The 22,531-nt window shown below is 34.1% G+C and overlaps 1 protein-coding gene and 2 long non-coding RNA genes across 6 annotated transcripts in view; 2 read left to right on the forward strand and 1 right to left on the reverse strand.

Annotated features, from left to right (window-relative positions):
• LOC126926124 (zinc finger and BTB domain-containing protein 12-like) overlaps positions 1 to 22,531 on the forward strand; it is a 96,885-nt gene that overhangs the window by 50,507 nt on the left and 23,847 nt on the right. For all 3 annotated transcript variants that reach the window (XM_050742239.1, XM_050742240.1, XM_050742241.1), the window contains 2 exons: positions 9,989 to 10,167; positions 14,942 to 15,161. In XM_050742239.1, the coding sequence (XP_050598196.1) occupies positions 9,989 to 10,167; positions 14,942 to 15,161 (399 nt within the window). The remainder of the gene's footprint in view (positions 1 to 9,988; positions 10,168 to 14,941; positions 15,162 to 22,531) is intronic.
• On the reverse strand, positions 9,882 to 13,239 carry LOC126926135 (uncharacterized). The gene is made up of 3 exons (XR_007714308.1): positions 12,661 to 13,239; positions 12,173 to 12,538; positions 9,882 to 10,284 (listed from the first exon to the last, which is right to left on the reverse strand). It is a non-coding gene; the product is annotated as an uncharacterized LOC126926135 (long non-coding RNA).
• LOC126926128 (uncharacterized) lies at positions 18,402 to 21,817 on the forward strand. 2 transcript variants are annotated; one of them, XR_007714299.1, is made up of 3 exons: positions 18,402 to 18,699; positions 18,758 to 19,052; positions 19,131 to 21,817. It is a non-coding gene; the product is annotated as an uncharacterized LOC126926128 (long non-coding RNA). The 2 variants fall into 2 exon arrangements; XR_007714298.1 differs by having other exon boundaries at positions 18,402 to 19,052.

Consider the following 22,531-nt stretch of genomic DNA (forward strand, 5'->3'; position numbering starts at 1 on the left):
CGTTCATAGCTTAAATAGCTTAAGCAATTGGCCGCTTGATAATATTCCAGACATTCGATCGAGAACAGTCACTTACCTATTATAAAGATAGTACAAGATAAGATCGGGATCGTTAGAAATAGAAAAATGGTCGGTGAACGCACGAGGGCGCCATCAACTCACTGTAATTATCGGTGTCGTGCAAAAGTCTGTGTGCTCTCATCATTTCAGGAAGCACAGCGATGCGAAATAAACGGCAATCCCACCTTGCCCCATATTCTTCTTTTTTCTTATTGTATCGACGTTCTTTGCAGAGTGGCAATTTGTAAACAATTTTTTAACAATTTTTAAAGAGTTAATGTTGGTACATAGTTAATTCGAAACAATATTTCAAATTAATATATTTCGAACGAAATATATCGAACACATGGAGGATTCAACTGTAGAGACACTTGACAATTTCGATCAAATTCGAAGAAATTTTGCGTGTCGACAAAATCGTTTTACATGCGTCTGAATATAAAACTCGAAATGATGTTAAGTCAGAAAAATTATTGTAACTACCATAATCAATACATTCTCAACACGAGTAAGAGGGTACTTTAAAAAAATAGAAAAAAAAAGGAAATGATTTCTGCAAGGAAGTATATTTTATTTCTTTGCGTAGGAATATTCGCTACAAAATTTATTGCTTCCATAAAGCATCATCCAACAACTAGTTAAAAGAACGAGTAACCTGTCAGCAAATTTATCGATTAATCGTCTACGTAACGATGTTAAGTACTTGTACTTTCGTTTCAAACTTTTACAAGATCAAGCTCCTTTTCTCGAATGTAAACGTAAAAACAAGACTTAGAGAAACAGCTCTCTGAACGATGGACAGCTGGTTTCGAAGAATTAACGATAGATATTTAATATAGGTAATCACCGGGCTCGGGATATCGACACAGATGCACGCGCAACTACGTAAATGTGTTTACAATTTCTGATGATTTGGAACCGGTGCGTTTGTATCGATATTCCGATCCACGTTAACTGTATGCGACCTTTTAATTGTCAGCGCGAAGATATCAATGAATAAAGATATTCAAATTTGTACGTCAGCTTCGATATAGTTATTTCACGTTTCACGTTTCGATTATTTAGCCGGTCAGAAGCTCGTTGAGAGCTCGAGCAACGATTCATGTTTATTATTTATTGATTTCAGTTTTGTCAAGTCTGCTTCGCATCTTCTTGCGAAAGCGCCAATTTCCGCGCAGTCATTCAGCCAGATTTATCGATCGGGCTAGAAATTTCAGCCGCGTTATGGCTCGTAGTTAAGGTTTCAATTTTCAGTTGAATGTTTTACACGCGTACGCTTGCCAATGATCAACACTTTACCGGCCGATAGCCGATTAACCCTTTGAGTGCTGACTACTCGCGGCCTATGTCGTCCGTACGGACGGCGCGCGTCTAGCGCTGACGATCGCTGTGGACGGAATACTTTTTCGTTAGACTGAACTCTGTTGATTGACTGTTCAAAGCGAAAATCGTAATAAGTTATAGTAATTCTTTTGCACGAGATTAAATGATTTAAGAGCGTTATTTTTTAGTTATTTTTAATTATTTATTATAAACATTGAAATTTACAGTTAACTAGAATTTGGCTAATAAACTAGAAAACAATAAACTAGAAAACTAAATTTAGTAAATACAACACAAGTTAATAATTTAGTTGTGTGTGAAAAATTCAGTGCTTGAGAAAACTAAAAAAACCAGATGTAGAGTTTTCTTACAAGTGGTGACCGCTTCAACAATAACGAGCCACTATTGGCATTTGTTTACTGCCGTAAGCAATGCATTTATATTTATTTCACACAAACGTAATAGTATTACTTCTGCGTAGGTGTTCGGAAAAATTGAAAAACCCATACATGCGTCCTTAGCCCATGCCGGGCACTTACAGAAAGCGCATATATATGTTCTTAGTCCACACCGATAGCTTTCGCCAGACACCTATATGCGCCCACAGCACTTAAAGGGTTAATCGGTTGTTTGTCGCCGACGCTTACCGACCGATAGCCTATTAATTGGCTTTTTGTCGCCGACGCATACCGACCGATAGCCTGTTAATCGGCTTTTTGTCGCCGACGCTCTTTTTCATTATTCGAACAGTAATTTGTTATTTAGTACTAAGGTACCTTGCTCAATTGCGTCAGTTGCGTTGCTTTCTAAGCTCGCACAATTTTATACCAATTTGAAAAACGTATCGTTGGCGATGAACGAAAAGAATGGTATTGGAGAGACTAAACTAAAACAGAGCCGGCGCCAGGGAGAATCTGCGCCTAAGTTGCCGGTCGGACGTGCGTATGCTGTTGAACCGCTAGCGGTCAGTAAAGTGTTAAGTAACAAGTGCTTTACTTGAAGGCTTCTTTTCAAACAGCGACGATCAATTTAATGCTTGAAACTAGCAAAGTATATTTATGAAACGTCAGCTTAGATTTAGACATTTCTTTCCATTTGTTAGGAAAATTTTCAGATATTTCTATTCCAGTCAACAGGTTGTTAGAAATGTTTGCGAAATATTGTCCAGATATTTGTAAGCACGTGTCCCTTTAAAGTCACGTTACTCGACCATTTCATCCCACACTTCGTGTAATTACACGAAATATTGATCGAATTATGTCACCGTAAATACTAACTCACCTCGTTGCTTGTAAATCGCCTTCAAAATTTTATTTTAATAATTTAACCTAATTTTTATTATCTCTTAATTATCATATAAAAATGTCAACATTATTTTGATCGACTTACGACAACATCGATGCGTTGTTGTGAACAAATTTCCCAGTTAAAAGTCGATTAACCATGAAATTCTAGTAAAATCGACAAACTTTGCGTGTCTCTACGATTTTGCAAACGAATCGTCCCGTTTCGATTTTATTTTAATTTTAAGTTCCGCAGCGTAAAGCGTTCGACATGAAGATCTCCTCCCTCAGCGAAGATTATTTAAACACGAGACGAACATTCGTTAGAAACAAACGAATTTCTATCAGCTTTATTTAATAAATATTATCTTCCGAAAGTTGTAGACGCGAGCAAGCAGATATATGTGTTTTATCGAGAAACCTGTAATTTTCCGCAATCGATTAGCCGATTGAACGCGAAACATCACAGGACTTGGTGTTACAAGCGAAGCGTACTTTTTCAACGATAATTACAGGCAAACGTTCTTCCCAACTTTCTCTTTCTCTTCTCCTCGTCGCTCTTTAATTACGATAGAAGAAGAACCTCCTTCTTATTGGTCTTCTGAATTTCACCCCTTTTTCCAATTAAACAGATCTCCCCTCTTTTTTGTTTTAAATGTATTTGCTGCCAGTTTGTCATTTCAAATCCGAGGATCTGGAGAAATACGTTGGTGGACGAGTTACACAGACTGGCACAGTGACAATTTCTATTGTATCTGTTTATTATTTCGCGTTAATTGGCCTTAATGGAAGCTTAAAAAGTGCGAGCGAAAGGAGCTGCACTGAGACATTGAATGGCTGAGAACTGCACAATTTGTGGTACGAGAGCGAGCTCGCCAAACATTCGCATAGAACCTGTTTATCGTACAGAATGCTATCGAAAGTACGAAAACGAAAACACGTGGAAATGTGTTCAACATTTCCAGATTTCAAACTGTCGTGTGATCGTCAGATGATTTTGGTCCACGAGTGCCACATCCGTGCAATTTGCAAGTGCGTTTTACGGCTCTTGCGATTCGATTGGCTGATCGAATTGAACGACTTCCGGTTAGATTTTACGACAGCTGGAACTCGCGAGTTGATTGATCAGTTCGATCAGCCAACTGGAACGTCGCTTGGTAAAAATGGAAACAACGGGGCCAGGGACCCTCAGTTTCAGGTCTGCGCTGAAGAAGCAGACTGCGATGTCCAGGAAACGTTGGCACGAAGTACAAGTGCAACAGCTACGCGATTGTTTAAAAAAAAGAACAACATTATGGCTGTTTTATTATTTATTCAGTTAGTGAAAATGATAGGTACAGATATGTCCGAACGATGGGGCTGCCAGGTTATCTAAGAAAGGAAAGAGGAGACCTAGAGTTAACAGAACAAGCAGAGTGTAGAATTTTGGAAAAATTGGGAAAGTAGATACTAAGGATAGGAGGAAGGCAGAAGGTGTGATCTATGCGTGGATAGATTAGGAGGAGCCTGTTGTACTCTCAACGACTGCAGTCGGTTGAGAGAAACGAGACATTCGCCTACCAAGCACGTGGTCAGGCAAGCAGGAGATCAGCAGTTGAGCTGAGGAGCCGATTTACACGAGTCATTGTTGATAGAGATCTTCATGTGACAGTAAAAGTCACGATAGTTGCTGTTGTGACAGCGTGGGACGAAGCAAGCTCAACGTCATGACAAAAAGAGTCTAATATTGACGACGAAAGTCGTATCATTTAGTGTCATGAGTGTGAAAGTCACATCATCAAATTTAGGTCATATCTACACGTGACTCTAAGTCGTGACTTTGAAGTCACGAGGCTGAAAGTTAGAACAGTACATTGTGTTGCTGCCTGTCTGCCTCTTAGAGAGGAGCTTCGTGACTTTGTACCATGTGCAAACGTACTGTCACATTGAACTGTCACGTGAAAATGTACCTTTGGGTCCAGTTTCGGGTTTATGATACGGTATTTCTGAAGCTTGCGAATATGCTTCTGTTCCAATCACGTGAGTTTGTTTACCTTTACTAACTCGATTCGTTGGATGGAGTTCAGAGCACATGACAAAGGACTGCAGCAAAAGCGAAAGAGGTGTCAGGCTGGAAGACGTAGTAAACGAAAGATGGGATAGGAGAATTGTAGAATGGCTCGAGAGGCTGCAGATTCTGTAGACTAGTAAAAAGTAGATCAAGGAGAGTTTTGAGCAAACGAGCAAAGGTATAATAAAAGGGCAATTAGTCTTGGAGTAGGTTTTAATCAGTATGAATGGGACAAAGAGAATGAGTGAATCAAAGTGCTTGGGTGAGATAGCTTTGTAAATATAGGCACAGTAGAACCTCAGTTATCTGAACTAATTGGGGGAATAAAGATGTTTGGATAAAGGAATTTTTAGATGATAGGGCAGTTAATTCCCTCATGTTCAAGAAGAAGTTCATCTTTGTTCTAGATATCTGAAAAAAGGACGTACATGTTAATAATAGTGATATAAATAATGAAATTAGATGGGAATTTCATCTTTGAAGATTAATCTTCGTTCTGTGTATTTTAAAAAAGGATATGTATACTAATAATAACAGTACGAATAATGAGATTAAATAGAAAGGTGTTTATCTTAGCAAGTTTATCTTTGTTTTGTATGTTTCAAGAAAGAACATGAATATTGATAATAGCAATACAAATAATAAAATTAAATAGAAAGGTGTTCATTTTAGCAAGTACATCTTTGTTTTATCTATTTCAAGAAAGAATATAAATATTAATAATAGCAAAACGAATAATAAAATTAAATAGAAAGGTGTTCATCTTAGCAAGTACATTTTTGTTTTATATATTTCAAAAAAGAAAATAAATATTAATAATAGCAATACAAATAATAAGAATTAAATAGAAAGGTGTTCATCTTAGCAAGTACATCTTTGTTTTGTATGTTTCAAGAAAGAACATGAATATTGATAATAGTAATACAAATGATAAAATTAAATAGAAAGGTGTTCATTTTAGCAAGTACATTTTTGTTTTACATATTTCAAGAAAGAATGTAAATGTTAATAATACCAATACAAATAATGAAATTAAATAGAAAGGTGTTCATCTTAGCAAAATCATCTTTGTTCCATATATCTCAAGAAAGAACATAAATATTAATAACAGCAATACAAATAATGAAATTAAATAGAAAGGTGTTGATCTTAGCAAAATCATCTTTGTTCCATATATCTCAAGAAAGAACATAAATATTAATAACAGCAATACAAATAATGAAATTGAATATGATATTGAAGATATACAATCTTTTATAATTAATTGACATATTTATTTATTTATATATATTAATATTAAATAAAATAAGTAATATGTCTGATAGAAGATATATTTTGATAAAATATTACTATATATTTATTACATACTATTACTAACTATTTTATAATATATATAATAAGCTTTTAAACTAATAGGAATATTAATATCCTATAAATAAATTTTTATATAAAACATTTTAATTTTTAATAAAAATTAAATATTTATTTTAAATAAATTATATATATTTTCTTTAGTATCAACTATATTGCTACTTTTTATTTTAATAAATTCATCAAGAATTTATATCCAATGATTACCTATAGAAATATTAATTAACAATATAAATATAATCAAATCAAATTTACATAATCAAAACATTTTTATAAAATATATAATCAAAATATATTTATAATATATAATCAAATTTCTTTCCATATGTGTACATAAATGTTTAACGAAGCTAGTCTGTAGTCGACTAACCTACAAATGTTTCATGTACAGGACGTAGCAAAATATGGGGCACAAAGCGATTGAAAGTTGTCGAACCGGAAACGTAGAACGACAATTTTAATACGAGGCTCAATCTCCGCGAGAAAAATGAGTTCTTATCGTATTCCTATAATAAGAATTTCGTAAACATGGCTGCCATCAAAGAGCAAAATTGAGGTTATAATTGTTACGTTTGAGACGCGGAAATCATCGACCGATCTGTTTATATATATATATCGTAATTTTATGAGCATAATTCTGTGTTTAAGCTGTATTCCTTTTCTACAAGATAAATATTTGTGTTTGTTTGTATCTCAAAATCAGACTCACTTATCGACGTGTATTATACCGATAACGATATTGCATTTAGCTTTTCGTTTGTTTGCGTTTCGAGTAATTTATCATGATGCGCCTGTATTTTGAAAATTATGAAAGCATTTTATTTCGCATTTTTCGCTTATTCCTGCAGGTAGAATAACTTGCTGCTGATTATTCGAATTTATGCAAATAGGAATGAGCGAAGCACGTGTGTATACGTTATGCGTACTTATAAAAATTTCAAACTCCAGTTTCACGGAAATGACGCCTCGTATTAAAAATTCACCTCCTACATTTTCAATTTACCTTTACTTCTTGTACCGCATTTTTCGATATTTTTAAATATTCACTACGCGGGCTTGGCCATTATTTAAATAAAACATTTAAGAAACGATTATTTTAGTGATACATTTAGTGATATTTAGCGATTTAATATTTGAGTAGATATTATTTCGAGATAATTATGCTTCAGTTTATTCGAACGAGCAAATAATTTTTGTTTAAAAGAATCTTAAAATTTAGTTCGCTGTTTAACTATCAAATATAATTTTTTTATTTTTTTCCATACTTCGTATTTGGATAAATGTTTCTTGAAATATTGTCTTAAATAATTTCTCATCCAACATTGTCAACTGCGTCAGAAATGCTGATTTTGCTGTCTCATAGGTCACGCAAACTTAATAAATAATTAATATTAAATATTAATTTAAGTAAATAATAAAAGAAATATTAATAATAGAAGGATGATTGTTACACGTATAATTATATACACATTTCAGAGATTAAATATTCCTACGTTATAAAGTAATTCACGATTATGCGGTTCATAACTCAACTGTGTGCAAAAGATAATATTTTTAATTAATGTTAGAATACAAATTATTTATTCTATCTAAGATAGAAAATTACTCGAAAATCATTTATTTGATTTGAACATAAAATAAAGTTGTTTCCCCTATGTTGTTTCTAAGATGCAAATAATGAAGTAGATGAAATGTTAGGTTAGCAACTAAGTGATTGCGGATTTTTCAATACCATCTAATGACAAAATCCACAACCACTTAGTTGCCAACACAATAGCTCATTATTTTGGTAATTTCTACGCAGCTACGAAAAATTTGAAAAACGCAAAAATATGCAAAATACGCATGTCAAAAATATATGAATATTCAGTTAGTAAAATTTTTGCTTAGTTTTTTTAGTTGTGTTCATAACTAAAAAATTGCATATGTAAATATCGGGTCCGATTGAAATCGCTGACGCAGATTTTATTGACGCCAGAGCAACGATAACTTTGACTGACAACCACTGTGATGAAAATATTAACCGATAACAACAATAGTCGACATAAAGTACAACCAGATTTTTACTGCTCGAGCCAAGTACGAGTTTGGTTGAACGCAGCGTTTTTTAAACCTTCTCCTTTCGTGGCTCCATTTCGTCCGGGAAAATTTTAGTATACGTGATGTAGCACAAAATAAATATACAAACGAGCAATTAATGGATAATAAATCAAAAAAGTTGAATTTGAAACAATGCCTGTTATATTTCTGATTTTATCACTTAATAGCACTTATTAGGACAAAACTAAATTTGTTTGTTTAATTTTGACAAATATGTTTGTTTATTTTTGGATAAAAAATTAAATCTTGGCCAAATATTTGATATAACAGAGCATTTTCAAAGTTTCTCACGGTTAATAGAAATTTTGATTTCACAATCGTCAATGACGAGAACGTCGTTTTGCGATAAACATGTAGCATAAAATGTTATAAACGTGTGTTAAGACTATTGTAGAAGTTGTTGCAGGTTCTGTTCTAATTCCAAGTCAAAATTCATTTAAATGATTTTTTAAAAGCTTGTGTTTTATATCTATGTCGATTAATAATCAGACGAATCCTTGATCCTTTAATGATAGATGATTGACATTTTTAATCTCACTGGTATGTGACAAATACAAAAATTGTCATAGCCTCATAATTCTGTTCAACCTATAGCTTAAAAAGCTCTGGTTCAGAATATTGTTCCAATCTGTGTTCTGGCTTTGCCAAAACATTTGCTACGTGTGTGATGGTATTAGTTGATAAAGAACCGATTTTATACTATAATTAACATAATTGTTATTAATAATAATTAACATAATTAAAATACTTGTATTTTAGTCGAATTTGCTACAAGCAATTGGCAAGTTTTGTGTCGATCATTGACAGTTCTTAATACATACCGTCAACGATTGAAGTTACTGTCAGCCAAAGTTGTAAATCAAGTCCGTGAACTGTGAATTGTTGCTGGTGAAAACAGTGTCGATGACTTCAGTGGGACGCCAATAATTCACTGGCATCGACACTTGATCGACATCAGACAGTTGATCAACTGTAGACATTTGATCGACAACAAATACTTTATCAATAGCAGACACCTGATTAATGTCAGACTCTTGGTCGATACCAGGCACATGATCGACACCAGACTTGATCGATACCAGGCCCTTGATAGATACCAGGCATTTGATCGACGCCAGACTTGATCGATACCAAGCTCTTGATAGATACCGGGCATTTGAACGACGCCAAACTTGATCAATATCAGACTTGAACGATACCAGGCACTTGACCGACACCAGACTTGATCCATATCAGGCATTTGACTGACACCAGACTTGGACGATACCAGGCACTTGATCAATACCAGACTTGAACGACACCAGACTTGATCAATACCAGGCACTTGATCGACGACAGTACTGATCGTTAGCAATAATGATCGAGGTACATACTCTTTAAGTGGACAAGGCTAGATCGTAGCTTGCTGTAAACAATTGGTTAAATTCTGTATCGATCATTGTTGTTGTCGGTCAACGCTGTCGTCGATTAAACCTGTTGTTGGTCAGAGTGGTTGTCAATCAAATGTGGTGCCGGTGAATTGGTAAAAGCAGTGTTGATCAAATCTGGATCAGTAGTTTCAATAGGACCTTAGTAAATATCCACAGTCTACTCATTATTTAAAATCAGTGTTTTCTATCTTCGTTTCAAAGAAATCTTGCCCAAATCTGTAATGTACTCTATAACAGCGTTTGCTAAAATAAGAAATTAATAGGTTCGAAATAAAGAAATTTTATTGAATCTTATATATATATATATATATGTATATCTATATTGAGAGAACATAACATTTGAGAAACGCTATATGAAAATACTTGTTCAGGTCGAAGGGTACGCCGCGGCAGGCCGCGGCTTGGAACAAGGGGTGGAAAACATGGATCCCCGTCTGTACAGGGTAATTCGCCATCGAGGAGTGAATGGTTACCCTTGGATATGAGAACTACACCTCCTGCTGCGATGCCTGCTTTCCGTGGTTTCGAGGAGTCCTCTTCCGACGGCGTGGTAAATTTCCATTGTTCTTATATTTTTTCTCCTCGTTCATTTCATTTAAGCTCGCATCATTCATTCAACCCAGTCTCAGCCCAGACTTTTTATACGACTGCAGTAATTTCAAATGACCTATGGAAATTAATAAAATAAATTAAAGATATGGAATATTGGAGATTTCGTTTTTAGAGAAGTATTCATTCTTTTATCTGGAAGAGTCCTAGTTCATGTGTTCGAGCATGTGTTTTCGCATAACGACACTACTTACGTCGTCTCATAGAGAGGCAATGTTGCGCCTATCACTGACATGTTTCACTTACGTGCACTCAGCACGTGTTCATTTATTGGTTGGCAACTTAGTTGCTAACTTATATAATACATACATACGTATTTCGATAGAAAAATGGTAACCACGCTAAAAAGAAAATAAATTCCACGGTAAATTTCCATTGAACAATGGAAAACGCATTTAAACCCTTTGAGTGCTGAATACTCGCGGCCTATGCCGTCCGTACGGACGGCGCGCGTCTAGCGCTGACGATCGCTGTGGACGGAATACTTTTTCGTTAGACAGAACTCTGTTGATTGACTATTCAAAGCGCAAATCGTAATAAGTTATAGTAATTCTTTTGCACGAGATTAAATGATTCAAGAGCGTTATTTTTTAGTTATTTTTAATTATTTATTATAAACATTGAAATTTACAGTTAACTGGAATTTGGGTAATAAACTAGAAAACAATAAACTAGAAAACTAAATTTAGTAAATATAACACAAGTTAATAATTTAGTTGTGTGTGAAAAATTCAGTGCTTGGGAAAACTAAAAAAACCAGATGTAGAGTTTTCTTACAAGTGGTGACCACTTCAACAATAACGAGCCACTATTGGCATTTGTTTACTGCCGTAAGCAATGCATTTATATTTATTTCACACAAACGTAATAGTATTACTTCTGCGTAGGTGTTCGGAAAAATTGAAAAACCCATACATGCGTCCTTAGCCCATGCCGGGCACTTACAGAAAACGCATATATAAGTCCTTAGTCCACACCGATAGCTTTCGCCAGACACCTATATGCGCCCACAGCACTCAAAGGGTTAACGATAAATCACGCGAATTTCCTCATTTAACTTGCCTCTCGAAAACTTTCGTACACTTTCGAACACAACGATCGACCACGTTCATCAACAGATTTTTAAGTGAAATTGAAACGCGAATATGCTTGTCTTTCCTTTTCTACAAAATATCTTGCACTGTCGGTTTTATTAATTATTTGCCAAGATTATTACGTATTGGGTAAAGTTACGTACAGTGTGTCCGGTTTATCTCTGAATAATATATATAATTATACAGAAATGTATTAAATATATATAGAAATATTTACATAAATTATGTAATAATATCTTCGAATAATAATTATCCTGAAATATTCCGAAAAATATAAATTGTACAGAAAGATGTTCCAGACGAAAGTTGCAGGACATCGACAACTCTCTTGTATTCGACCTTGAAACCTGGTGCAAAAGACACGAGTCTGTAATGTTTCAAAAACGTCTGAATACCAGTTACAAGAAAACGTACTAAAAGATAAAGCTATCCATTGGACAATTTTAACAATTTTAATTATACAAGACTATATAGTATATTCTCCTCGATATCGTGAAATATTCGTTTGAAAAGTTTTTTTCGTGTCTTTATCAATTACATCTTTCGAGATAAACTGGACACGCTGTGTATTTTCACAAAATTTTCAAAGACATTCCCTTCCGTTTAAACGACTGTCTTTCTCCTAAACCTGTTAACCAGAAAAGCCAACCTGTTACCTGATTTGCGAATATTCTTAACGTAATTTGTTCACTTAAGAGTATCCCTTTTCTGAAATAATTCAACTAGTTTTTTATGAAAACGTTGTCGTCACATATGCGACGTAAAGGAATTAATTTACCTACATTAATGCAGCGTCAAGAAGAATATCTAATTAGCGCATAATCTGGCTAGCATAATATACGTGCAAATTACCGTGTCATTTTCCTCCTTCGCTTTGCTCCTGTTTATTTTCACTGAATCTTTTTCTGCGCTTGCTAATTGTTAATATCATACGCCCTGGGGCTGTTTTACTCCAAATTATTCCAGAAATTATTTTCTTTTTTATCATTCTTAATTAAAGGCAGTTCCCTGTCCTCCACCTTCTTTTCTCATCCGCTTGTCTTAAAGAGCTGTAATAATTTATTGATTCAAGTTGCTCGAGTCTCGCGTTCGTGTCTTTGCATCCTCTAACACTTTGAAATACTAATTTTCTTCAACTTCTTGCGTCCGCATCTGCGCCGATGACGTCGGAAGCGAATCGAGTGAAATATTTGTCATGCAAAACCTTGCTGCGTATTACTGCACCGTAGATTCATGTAACGTAGAACAAATGAAAAATTCCACTTCTTTCAATTTTACACCATTTTCATAGTCGTCTGCACACTTATTGATCTAACTGTGCAGACTTTATATCTTCTTACCTTCTTATCGTTCACAGCAATTTATCTACTTTTACAGTTGTTTACTCTGTATTTATTTACTGTACATTATTTACTGTTTGTGCTTGTTCTCGTTGGGCCATGGTTCTTGCACTTACATATTTATTCCTTCACTCACTACGTGTTTATTTTCTCCTTAGTTTTCTATTTATTGTTACCTTTAACACTTCCGCTACGGCGGAGTTGCCCAGCAAACGGTTAAACCGGAAATTCTTCTGTACACTATCGCTCGGAAATATCTGGATAGTTTGGTAGGTTGCTGATAACAGTACAACTTTATTAATTCTCCAGTTACGTTTTAAATTAAATTATTAATTCTACAGTTACCGAGTCGGGCGAATTGTTCATTCATTATTCGAATTGTTTCAAATAAATATTTATCCAAGACTATCGGAATTAATTCATAGTAGTGGAGTATTTTGTCAGTGAAGTAATTATCCGTGATCAATTGTTTCATACGTCTGTTCGAATAATGACCGCAGAATTATTCGAGTAATAGGAATAATCGTTTGTACAAGTATATACAGACACTGGTACAATTCTTACTGTTAATTTGCCAAACGAATAATTTACCATTCTATGAAATAATTTACGATAAAATTATAAATAAACAACATATAATTTTTACACGAACCGCAACAGCAGACGGAATATCAAACACGTGATTGTTCTGTCATTTGAAAATTTCGTGAACCCAATATTAGAACCCTTTGTTCTTCTTATTAAATAATTTGAATATAGGTAGCTTTGGCGTACTCGAGACGAAATCTCTGCCAACTGCGTGTAATGTTGTAGTTAAATTATGTGGAATACTTTCGAGCGATAGTAGCTACGCCTTTTAATAGATAGAGCGAAGAAAAGTTTGGCATTTAAATAAACTGTAAATTAAATGTTAAATCAATATTATGAAAATGTATAACTAGCAAACGAATCTGTTTTCAACCGATTCACTCAGCGATCAAATTGATTATTTCCGTCGAAATTTGGTCGAGTAATTAAACATGAATTAATTACGTATTTTGATATCGAAGTTAAGGAATTTTTGAATTACACTTTCTGTACAAAAATTTATTTTTAGTCGTTGCAAGAAGATTATAAAGGTTCATAATCGTGTGATTAATGTGAAACGGTCATTCGATTATATAAAACGTTCTGATTAATTCAGCACGCTTTAATTAATTGAACATTTGTGCCAGATCCATTATAATTTCGTAGGCAAGCTTCCATAGCGAAAGGATTAATACAGTGTTCTCTGGGTGAGGATATCGGTTTTCACTTTGAGGTAGCGTAACCTTCACATCCTATTAAGATGTTAATTTATTAAATAAGACAGACCTAATTAATGCTCTATTTATCTTCACATCTTTCAAGGATCAAAATAGGTATGACGTTGACTCAAAATTATTCCTTCCTCCCTTTTCTTAAAGAATTCGTATTTAACACTAGTAGATTAACTTTCTATTATATTATTTATTAGTTATTCACTTCAGCACTTCAGGAAGGCAGAAAACTAAAAAGAAAAAAGAGAGTATGAAAAGACTTTAATATAATGCAATGGTAAATAATTTTTTCACAAAAAGTTTCGATGAGTACTATATTTTATAGTTTCTCACTGTCTGATAGAACCTGACACATAATATAAATTAATTATTTATACAAATGTAATTATCTCCTGAAACATAGTGTCCATATTAGTGTATTATATACATACATTAAAAATATACAAATTCCATTGAATCTTGAAAAAAACATGTTTAAGGAGAAAGTGAATACTTGTCATACGGTTTCCGGCCTTCGTATGGAGCTCAAGGTCATGGGAATAGACATCATACCATTTCACTGGAATAATATTAATACTGTTCCCTTTTTTTAAACGAGATTGAAAATTTGAACTTTGAACAGCTTTTCTAGGTGGAATATTTCACTGTCGCTAAATTAACTTAGAGGACACTGTATTTTGCTACTCACTATATTTATCTGTATCTGAAAATTCTATTACGTTCCTTTGAAACTTTCCTTCCTTAAGATATGTTTTAATTTCTTCCTCGTTTTAACACAAAAGCATCATTCTTTTTTAGATCAGCATCTGCGATTTGCAACACCTATATGCATTTTTGACTCACGCGCAAAACTCAAACACTGCACCTGTAATATATATGTTACTATATGTATTATTTTTCTACCTATTTTCCTGGATTAGAAATTTGCATAAACATGTTGGCTTTCTTTTTCTTTTAAACTTTGACAAACATGTGTTCGGCAGGTGCACTTGGGAGAGGGAATAGCAGTGTGTGAGGAACAACTAAGGGCTGTGAAATGGAGCGATTACAGAAAATTGACCCGTGGTCTGGCTGCAATTTTGTTCAGCCCCACCGAGTTGGCCACCTGCTCGGTCACAGGACAACGATGGAGCCGAGCTGGAACTGCCACTGAGAGACCAGTGAAACCTGCGCTAGATAAGGCCAAAGTACAGGCTATTATATGTAAGTAGCAGCTACTTTTTCTTAATGTATATATTATACAAACTACTCTTGACCATTGCTGGATTTATTAGGTTGGTATGTTCTCGAACAAGATTATGATCATACGTATTGTACAAGAACAAGAAATATAGATCTCATTGATTATAGTGACACAGGTCAGGTTCCATTGAAATCACCGACGCTCACACACAATTCGCGGATCACAATTCACAGACACCAGACTTCGCCAACGCTGGAATTGACCGACAGTATTAACATGGAAAAATATAACAATAAGAGACGATTGTTACTTATGCATGTAGTTTTATCGCTGCAAGAAATTGACGGCTGGCTGCCTTGTGGCTGCCGGATTGAGAACGCTAACTGAAACTCAAGACAGAGCAGAAGCTGGTGGCTGACAGACAAATAAATTTTGGTTTGATTTTTATTAATGTACGGTAAGCGCGAGTAGAGTTTTAATGCAAGTCAATACGAAATTTATGGTCTGTGTTAGCTTTGAGCTAGTATTCTTAATCTGAACGTCACAAAGCAGCCGGCTATCAATTATTTGCTGCAATACACCTACATGCTTAAGTAAAAAGTTCTCTCTTATTTCTTCGTGCTAATACTGTCAATCAGTTAAAGCTGAAATCTGGTATCTCTGTGAATTATGGTCCGTGAAAATGGTGTCAGTGATTTTAATGGACCATAGAGCCATCCTTTCTCACACCATAAAACTGTCTATAAAAACAAAAATTCGTGAAACGTACGAACTTTGTTGTTGTGCGCAACTATCAGCATGAATCGTTTAGGAGCCACATTAATCAGCTACATAAATTTGAAAGCAGAAAAAGGCGAGGTTAGGGACACTATCTTTGAAATTTATCTCATGAGTTGCTATTATTTCTGTCCGTAATTATTTATAAAGAGGCAACTCACGTATGATACGGATGACCTTGAAATATATTGTCAAGATTATAATTCTCAACAACTTTTTCCTCATATATGTTACCATCGCGTGGCTTCAATCTAATTTAGTTGATACCTATCTAATCTAATCTATAACCCATTAGTATATCTTTCATTATTATATTATTATATTTTTCTTTCATTATACTAAGGGTGATTAGCATCAATGAGTTAAATTTAGGTTGGGTTATATAATATGTTGTCAAGATCATCACTCTGAACAACTTTTCCTTATATACGTTACCGCTGCTCGGCTTTAGTTTGGTATTGTTTTATTTGGTTTGACTTTTATTGTACATACAGAAGAACGCAAAAACGTATAAAGATATTTTCTTAACAGACCAAAAAATACTCTTTGTTTGGTAATAATTTAATATTTCCAATCTTAGTCTCTTCCAAGAAAGAGTGTCTCTCATAAGACTCACTTTATTGTAACCTCGTTCTCAATACACGTGCAGCCATCCCTCCGTCGCATCGCGCAGTGCAGCCACCTATGGGACATCTGAATTACTTTGTACATTTAGTTTGGCAAATATTAATCTAACCAAACTTATAACCTATTAAATTATCTTTTTTTATTTGTATCAAGGACGATTAACAGCAATGAGTTAAGTTTAGACTGAGCTATGTAAAAATACAGTCACTCATATGACAGAGTGTGAAGTGTAATGGAAACTAAATGGAATTGAAGATTTTTGTGAATATCCGAATAGGCTGAGCGGTGGTTACATGTGTAGCTGAAAGCTGTTCCGAATGATAAGCTTAACAACATATCTAAAGATTATCGTAATCGATGTTATCGAATCATCGAGTCATCCTCTTGAAATAAATGATTCAGGTAGCAGGTAAGTGATTTGTCATTAAGTGATGGAAATAGTAAACAAAACACAAAACCAAGTAGGCTACAAACGATAAGATATTGACTGAAATTAAAGTCATAACCATTAACATAGCATAACTACCGCGACGACGTACATTTCTAACTACATACAGCCAGTGTAAAAAGTATTCGTAATTAATTTCAACAAAAATATTGTAGAACATCGTTTACGAACAAAGTTTTCTATATGAATATGTATATATTCTTATTAGTCTGCAGAATAATTTTCATAAACAACTAGATGGGATATCTATGTTAACAAACGTCTAAAAAATGAATAAATCTTACTTAATATCTAAAACAGGGAATCACTAGATTTAATTATTTCAATATTTAAGGAGTTTTCTTTTAATTTTATTACAGCTTTTCCAAATTGACGAGTACTCCCCTCGAAATATTTTTCCATTCTTCTAAAATAACTCTCTTTAAATAATTTCTCTGTGAAATACGGTGAATCGATATTTATCGTCTTAGATGATCCCCTATATTTTCAATAACGTTTATATCTGCGGGTCGTGGAGATGGTTTCAAGCGTTTCCAAACATCAAACAAGATCCACGCTTTCGCGTATTAGTAGCATTATGCTTTGAATTGTTATTTTGCATCACGATGAAATTATTTTACAAACCCACTTTTTTCTGCATTTTGATACAGATCATCTGTTCAAATATCTACGTACATTTTATTCTACGAAGCGGTAACTGTACGAAGATCTATTACGCTACAAATTTATTAATATCTTCACAATCGGAACATGTATCGCACTTTTTTCTTTTTTGAAAACTATTCTGAGGACTTGTAAGAATACATACATATCTTTTACTCTCATTTTTTTTTTTTTTTTTTTTTTTTTTTTTTTGTTACTAAACGATGTTCTGCAGTAATTTTGTTAAAGTTAAATACTGTATGAATATTTTTTACACTGACTGTACAGACGCTGTCAAGGCGTGTCGTGAAACCTAAACAGTGTTCCCCGACCGTCATCGCTATTGCACGATCGTAAACTTCGACAGATGTAGATCGTGTAACTGTTTGTATGCGTTTTAACATTACGAATGTCTCGTAACGTCCCTTGAATTGACGCTTCTGTGAACAGAGAGCATGCTTTCAAAGGTGGAGCGAGATAGAGCGGGCAAAGTACTATTCTTGCCCATATGCTGCCTCACCAGCCATCTTCTCTTCTCTGCACTATGTTTTTATTGAGATACTGTATATGTAATGTGACGAGCGGCACTCATGGTGTCATGTTCGGGTCATATCAATCGCGCCAGTGGCAATCCGATTTTCAAAACAAATACAAACGATGTTAAAAATTATTATTATTATTTCTATAGTAAATTTATCACCGTTATGTTTATCATTTATTTACGTTTATATTTATCACGAACTCCAGTTTGACTTACGTAGTAAGCTAAGGACCTAATGCGTTGGTATCTCGTTATTCGATCTCGTATAGGATCTATATCCATAAAATCTAACCATAATAGTCGTAACTTATAATTTTTTTACACTTTGTATATTTTTTTTAACGTTTATCATAAAGTAAATCTTTATTACAGCATCGTACGAATAACGTGTCAATTTCTACTAAGCTTACGGGAGTTGCTCGTTCGTGTTCGTCTGACTGCACCAGTCAAGTTTATTGCATCAGTAAAACATCTCGTTCATAACGATGATTCTCTATTTGTTTTAAACAGTGTAATCATTCACGTAAGTAATTACATTTCTTCATAATGTCAGGACACGAATAACCTCTGTATTTCTGTAGCTTATCTGTTTTTCAAATGCTAATTCTGTTTAACTATTCAATTGGCCATTATTCTGTCTACTGTTTTTGATCACAACGGACTCACAAAGCATTTGCGAGGAAATCGACAGCGTTGCCGAACTACGTACAAAGGCTTTTCTGTTTCTACGTAATAATGCAAAGATTGCACATTGTACGAATCGTTTGAGAAGATTCAACTTTTCGAATGGAAGCTTCTTATGCAAGATGGATCGTAATTCGTGGCACAAGCAGAACGAGAGGAGTGATATGGTTAAAAATAAGGCGAAACTTGAGAGTAAGGAAATTACGTTATAAACGCGTGCCAGAAGAATAGTCCATTTCAATTTTAATCGAACTCGCTTTATTGTTTCAGTTGAAACGTTCCCTCGCATATTGGTAGAATGCTAACAGATTGTCGAGACAATCTCTACCATGACACGGACTCTCTCCCCCTCTCAATGTCTCAATTAAAACAACAGACCAAATTTTATTTATTACGTTCGTTGTGTTCATCACCAAGCTCGAAGAATTAATTAATAATTAAGTATTGACAGCGAATAAGCCAAATAAGCGAGGACTGTGGCCTAAAAAGCAGAGGAAGTTACAATAGCAGTCTGTGATGAAATCCGTGAGGCTAATCACGTGTCATTCAGCGGATCTTCAAACGCGTTTCTCTCGAAAGCGAAGCCGCCAACTTAATCTTGTTATTTCTAATTCACTTTCATTCTGGGCCATAGAATTTTCCTTGCTCTGTTTCTATCATGTTTGCTGATGTAGGATGTATATTCTGCATTTTCCTTCCATATTATTTCTTATACACAGACAGCACAGGTTCTTATCTCTTTCCATCTCATATGTAATTCTTGCCATCTTACTGTTTTAAAGCTGTCTATTTGCTAATCGGCTTTTCCGTACTCTTGTTTGATAAATTTTTCTCCATGGAGACAGTCCATGTCTCCGTCTTCGTCAAATTAAATATATTTAAAACATAATCTTCTTTCTTGTAACGTCGATGAGTTTGTTCGCACTCAACAACAATTTTTTTTTTCTTTTTTGGACTACAGACTGGCTAACAATCTATCTCTTTCTTTCGCAATTTTTCTTGTGCAGATTTAGACAGATAAATTTAATTTTGAAATTGTTTTATTCTCGGCTTCCTTCGATATTGGTTTCATGTTCGGGTAGAGTTTAATTCTCGGTTGTCGTTATGGGTCCTGGTGACCTACAGTTTTACTTTAGAAAGAGATATCTTCAAGATATTCGCTTATAATTGCATTATGTGTACAGTATTATTAGTTTGAAGTGTTTCTTATAATCTCTGACGATTATACCGCTAAAACTCTCATCAGTCGCGTACTGAGTGTCGTGGCAACTCTCCACAGTTAGTAATGTGTCATGTTGATCCAGGTGTGACAAAAGCGTATTCTTTGCTCAGATCGAACATATTTTATTTATGTGCAAATTTTCCATACAGATTCTTGTGCATTCACTGTGGAGGAACTCTTTTCAAATCTTTCTTATTTACTTTTAAAATAAATAAATCTACCTATCTATAAATAAAATACAGAATGTTTGTAGCTTTGACTTGACTTTTTCATATAATTGTCTCGGTTTTCTTATTCGAAAACTGCTTTTCTTCGATATGTCAAATAAATATCTTCTTTGAAGCGTGCACTAGGAAACTACTTTTTCCCCTAGAGCACCACATCTCGAAAGCATCATCGTAGATGTTTAGCGAGGGAAGCATAAAGAAGTTACCGCATAACTTTTCATAAAAATATCTTTCTTCCAAACTTGCAGGTAAAAAGATTTTTTTAAAGAACAAACGTTGTTTGTTAACCTTTCTTTTGTCAAAAAATATTCTAGGATGTTTAAACTACCCTCAAATTTTGTCTATCCAATATCACTGTTATTTTCATTAAACAACAGTCACTTGAGGATTGAAAAGGGCCCCAGTGTTTGAAATAAGAGTCGATTTATTATCAGTGGAAAAGAACAAATTTCAGTTCAGCAGTAAGATCATCATCTTGTAGAATAATACATTTCCTCCGGTGGCAGTACTTTTACGTAAACAGTACGCAATTCTGAATGGCACAGTCTTGAATAGGCTAATTAAAAATGGCACCATAATATTACCAGAATATCCATAATATAATCGCAACAACGCTATCATATTATAAGCAGACTAATATAAAATTTTCAGGAACAAAAATCTATGTACGTTTCGTACTGGCAAGTGGATGTTGAAATATTTCAATTTCGGATTAAAATAGACTTACAAAGTTTTCCAAAGGTTGCGTAACAACTTTATCGTGCGATTTCGTGTTGCGAAAAATGCTAGATAATAAAGAAGAGATTAGAGGGTATAAAGTCTGCGAGATGAAAAACAGAAATAGAAAGCAAACGATTTAACTCTTGAGAATTTCATTGCACGTGCCTATTGAGATTTTGTAATGTAAAATAACAGCGTGACTAATTGTTAAATGATAAGATATTTCGCTGATTTCAGCTGGAATTGATGTGTTATTGGATGACGGTACAAAGACGTTAAATTGAAATCGAGTCTTGAAAAGTACCATATTTTCAAACGAAATGGCAAAATGTTTGATTACGTTGGAATTATAGGCACTTTACGAGCACTTAACGCAGCTAATGTGTTTTTCTTGCGCATCATGCTGTATCACACTATATATTCATGTGCATATCCAACAAATCAGAATTCCAATACTCATAAACCGAACAGAAACGTTATCGAGAATAAAAAAATTTGCACGAATAAATGTGAAAATATTACTAAGTTACTATTGGGTTGGCAACTAAGTGATTGCAGATTTTGTCATTAGGTGGTATTGATAAAATACGCAATCACTTATTTGCCAATCCAATATATCTCGCTGTATTAATAACAGATGATCTTTGCCACTAATTGTTACGTTTAACTATTCACGCTGTATACTGATTTTCTACTAATTGCAAGTGCATATTTGTCTTGTAATTTCTGTATACATTCTTTGATTGCTTTCAAACGTTACTACATTTAGATTTAAAAAAAAAATACAATATAGAGCTAATGAAATTTCAAAAAATTTCATATAATGCACATAATATATTCATAAAAGAGTTCTATGGAAAATGTTGGAATATTTTCATAAACCACAGCGTATCGTGTTATTTGAAACAATGAAACTAAATTTAAATTTGTTCGCTGGAAAATTGCTAACACTTAATGAGTGAAATTTCCGAGCTTATTAACTCAAGAATGATAACGAATCTGGTCATAAAAGATATGTATATGCTAATAGAAATATTATTTTTGATCATACGTAATACGCTCGTGAGGTCTTGAGCAGAAACCGAAGAAACGTTTTAAGGAGTAAAACGAATTAGAGGAAGAAAAAGAGGAAATTGGGGAATTTGAATTTCGATAAAATTTCGCGAAACAATTGAATCTAGCGGAACAAAACAACACATAGGAAAAGGAACGTAAAATGCGTGTATCAAGAACTATTATAAACACAGGATATCCGAGAATAGAGCGGTGACTACTCTCGACGATGTCTAAACATTTACTTGGACTGAAAATAGTTCGTTCAGGAATTGGAATTTCAGTCTATAAAACAACTCTTCTTAGAAAAATCTAGTTGCCGTACGTCAATCTATTTTCTCCCGAACTGTATAAATATCGAAATAAGCGAACGAAACGGTGTAACGTTAAGGCTTGTTTTCTCCTTTATTCTTAAATAGCTTGATTTTAAGCAGTGCCTAAATATTTAA

This window comes from Bombus affinis, chromosome 17, assembly GCF_024516045.1.
Source record: "Bombus affinis isolate iyBomAffi1 chromosome 17, iyBomAffi1.2, whole genome shotgun sequence".
Classification (NCBI taxonomy): domain Eukaryota; kingdom Metazoa; phylum Arthropoda; class Insecta; order Hymenoptera; family Apidae; genus Bombus; species Bombus affinis.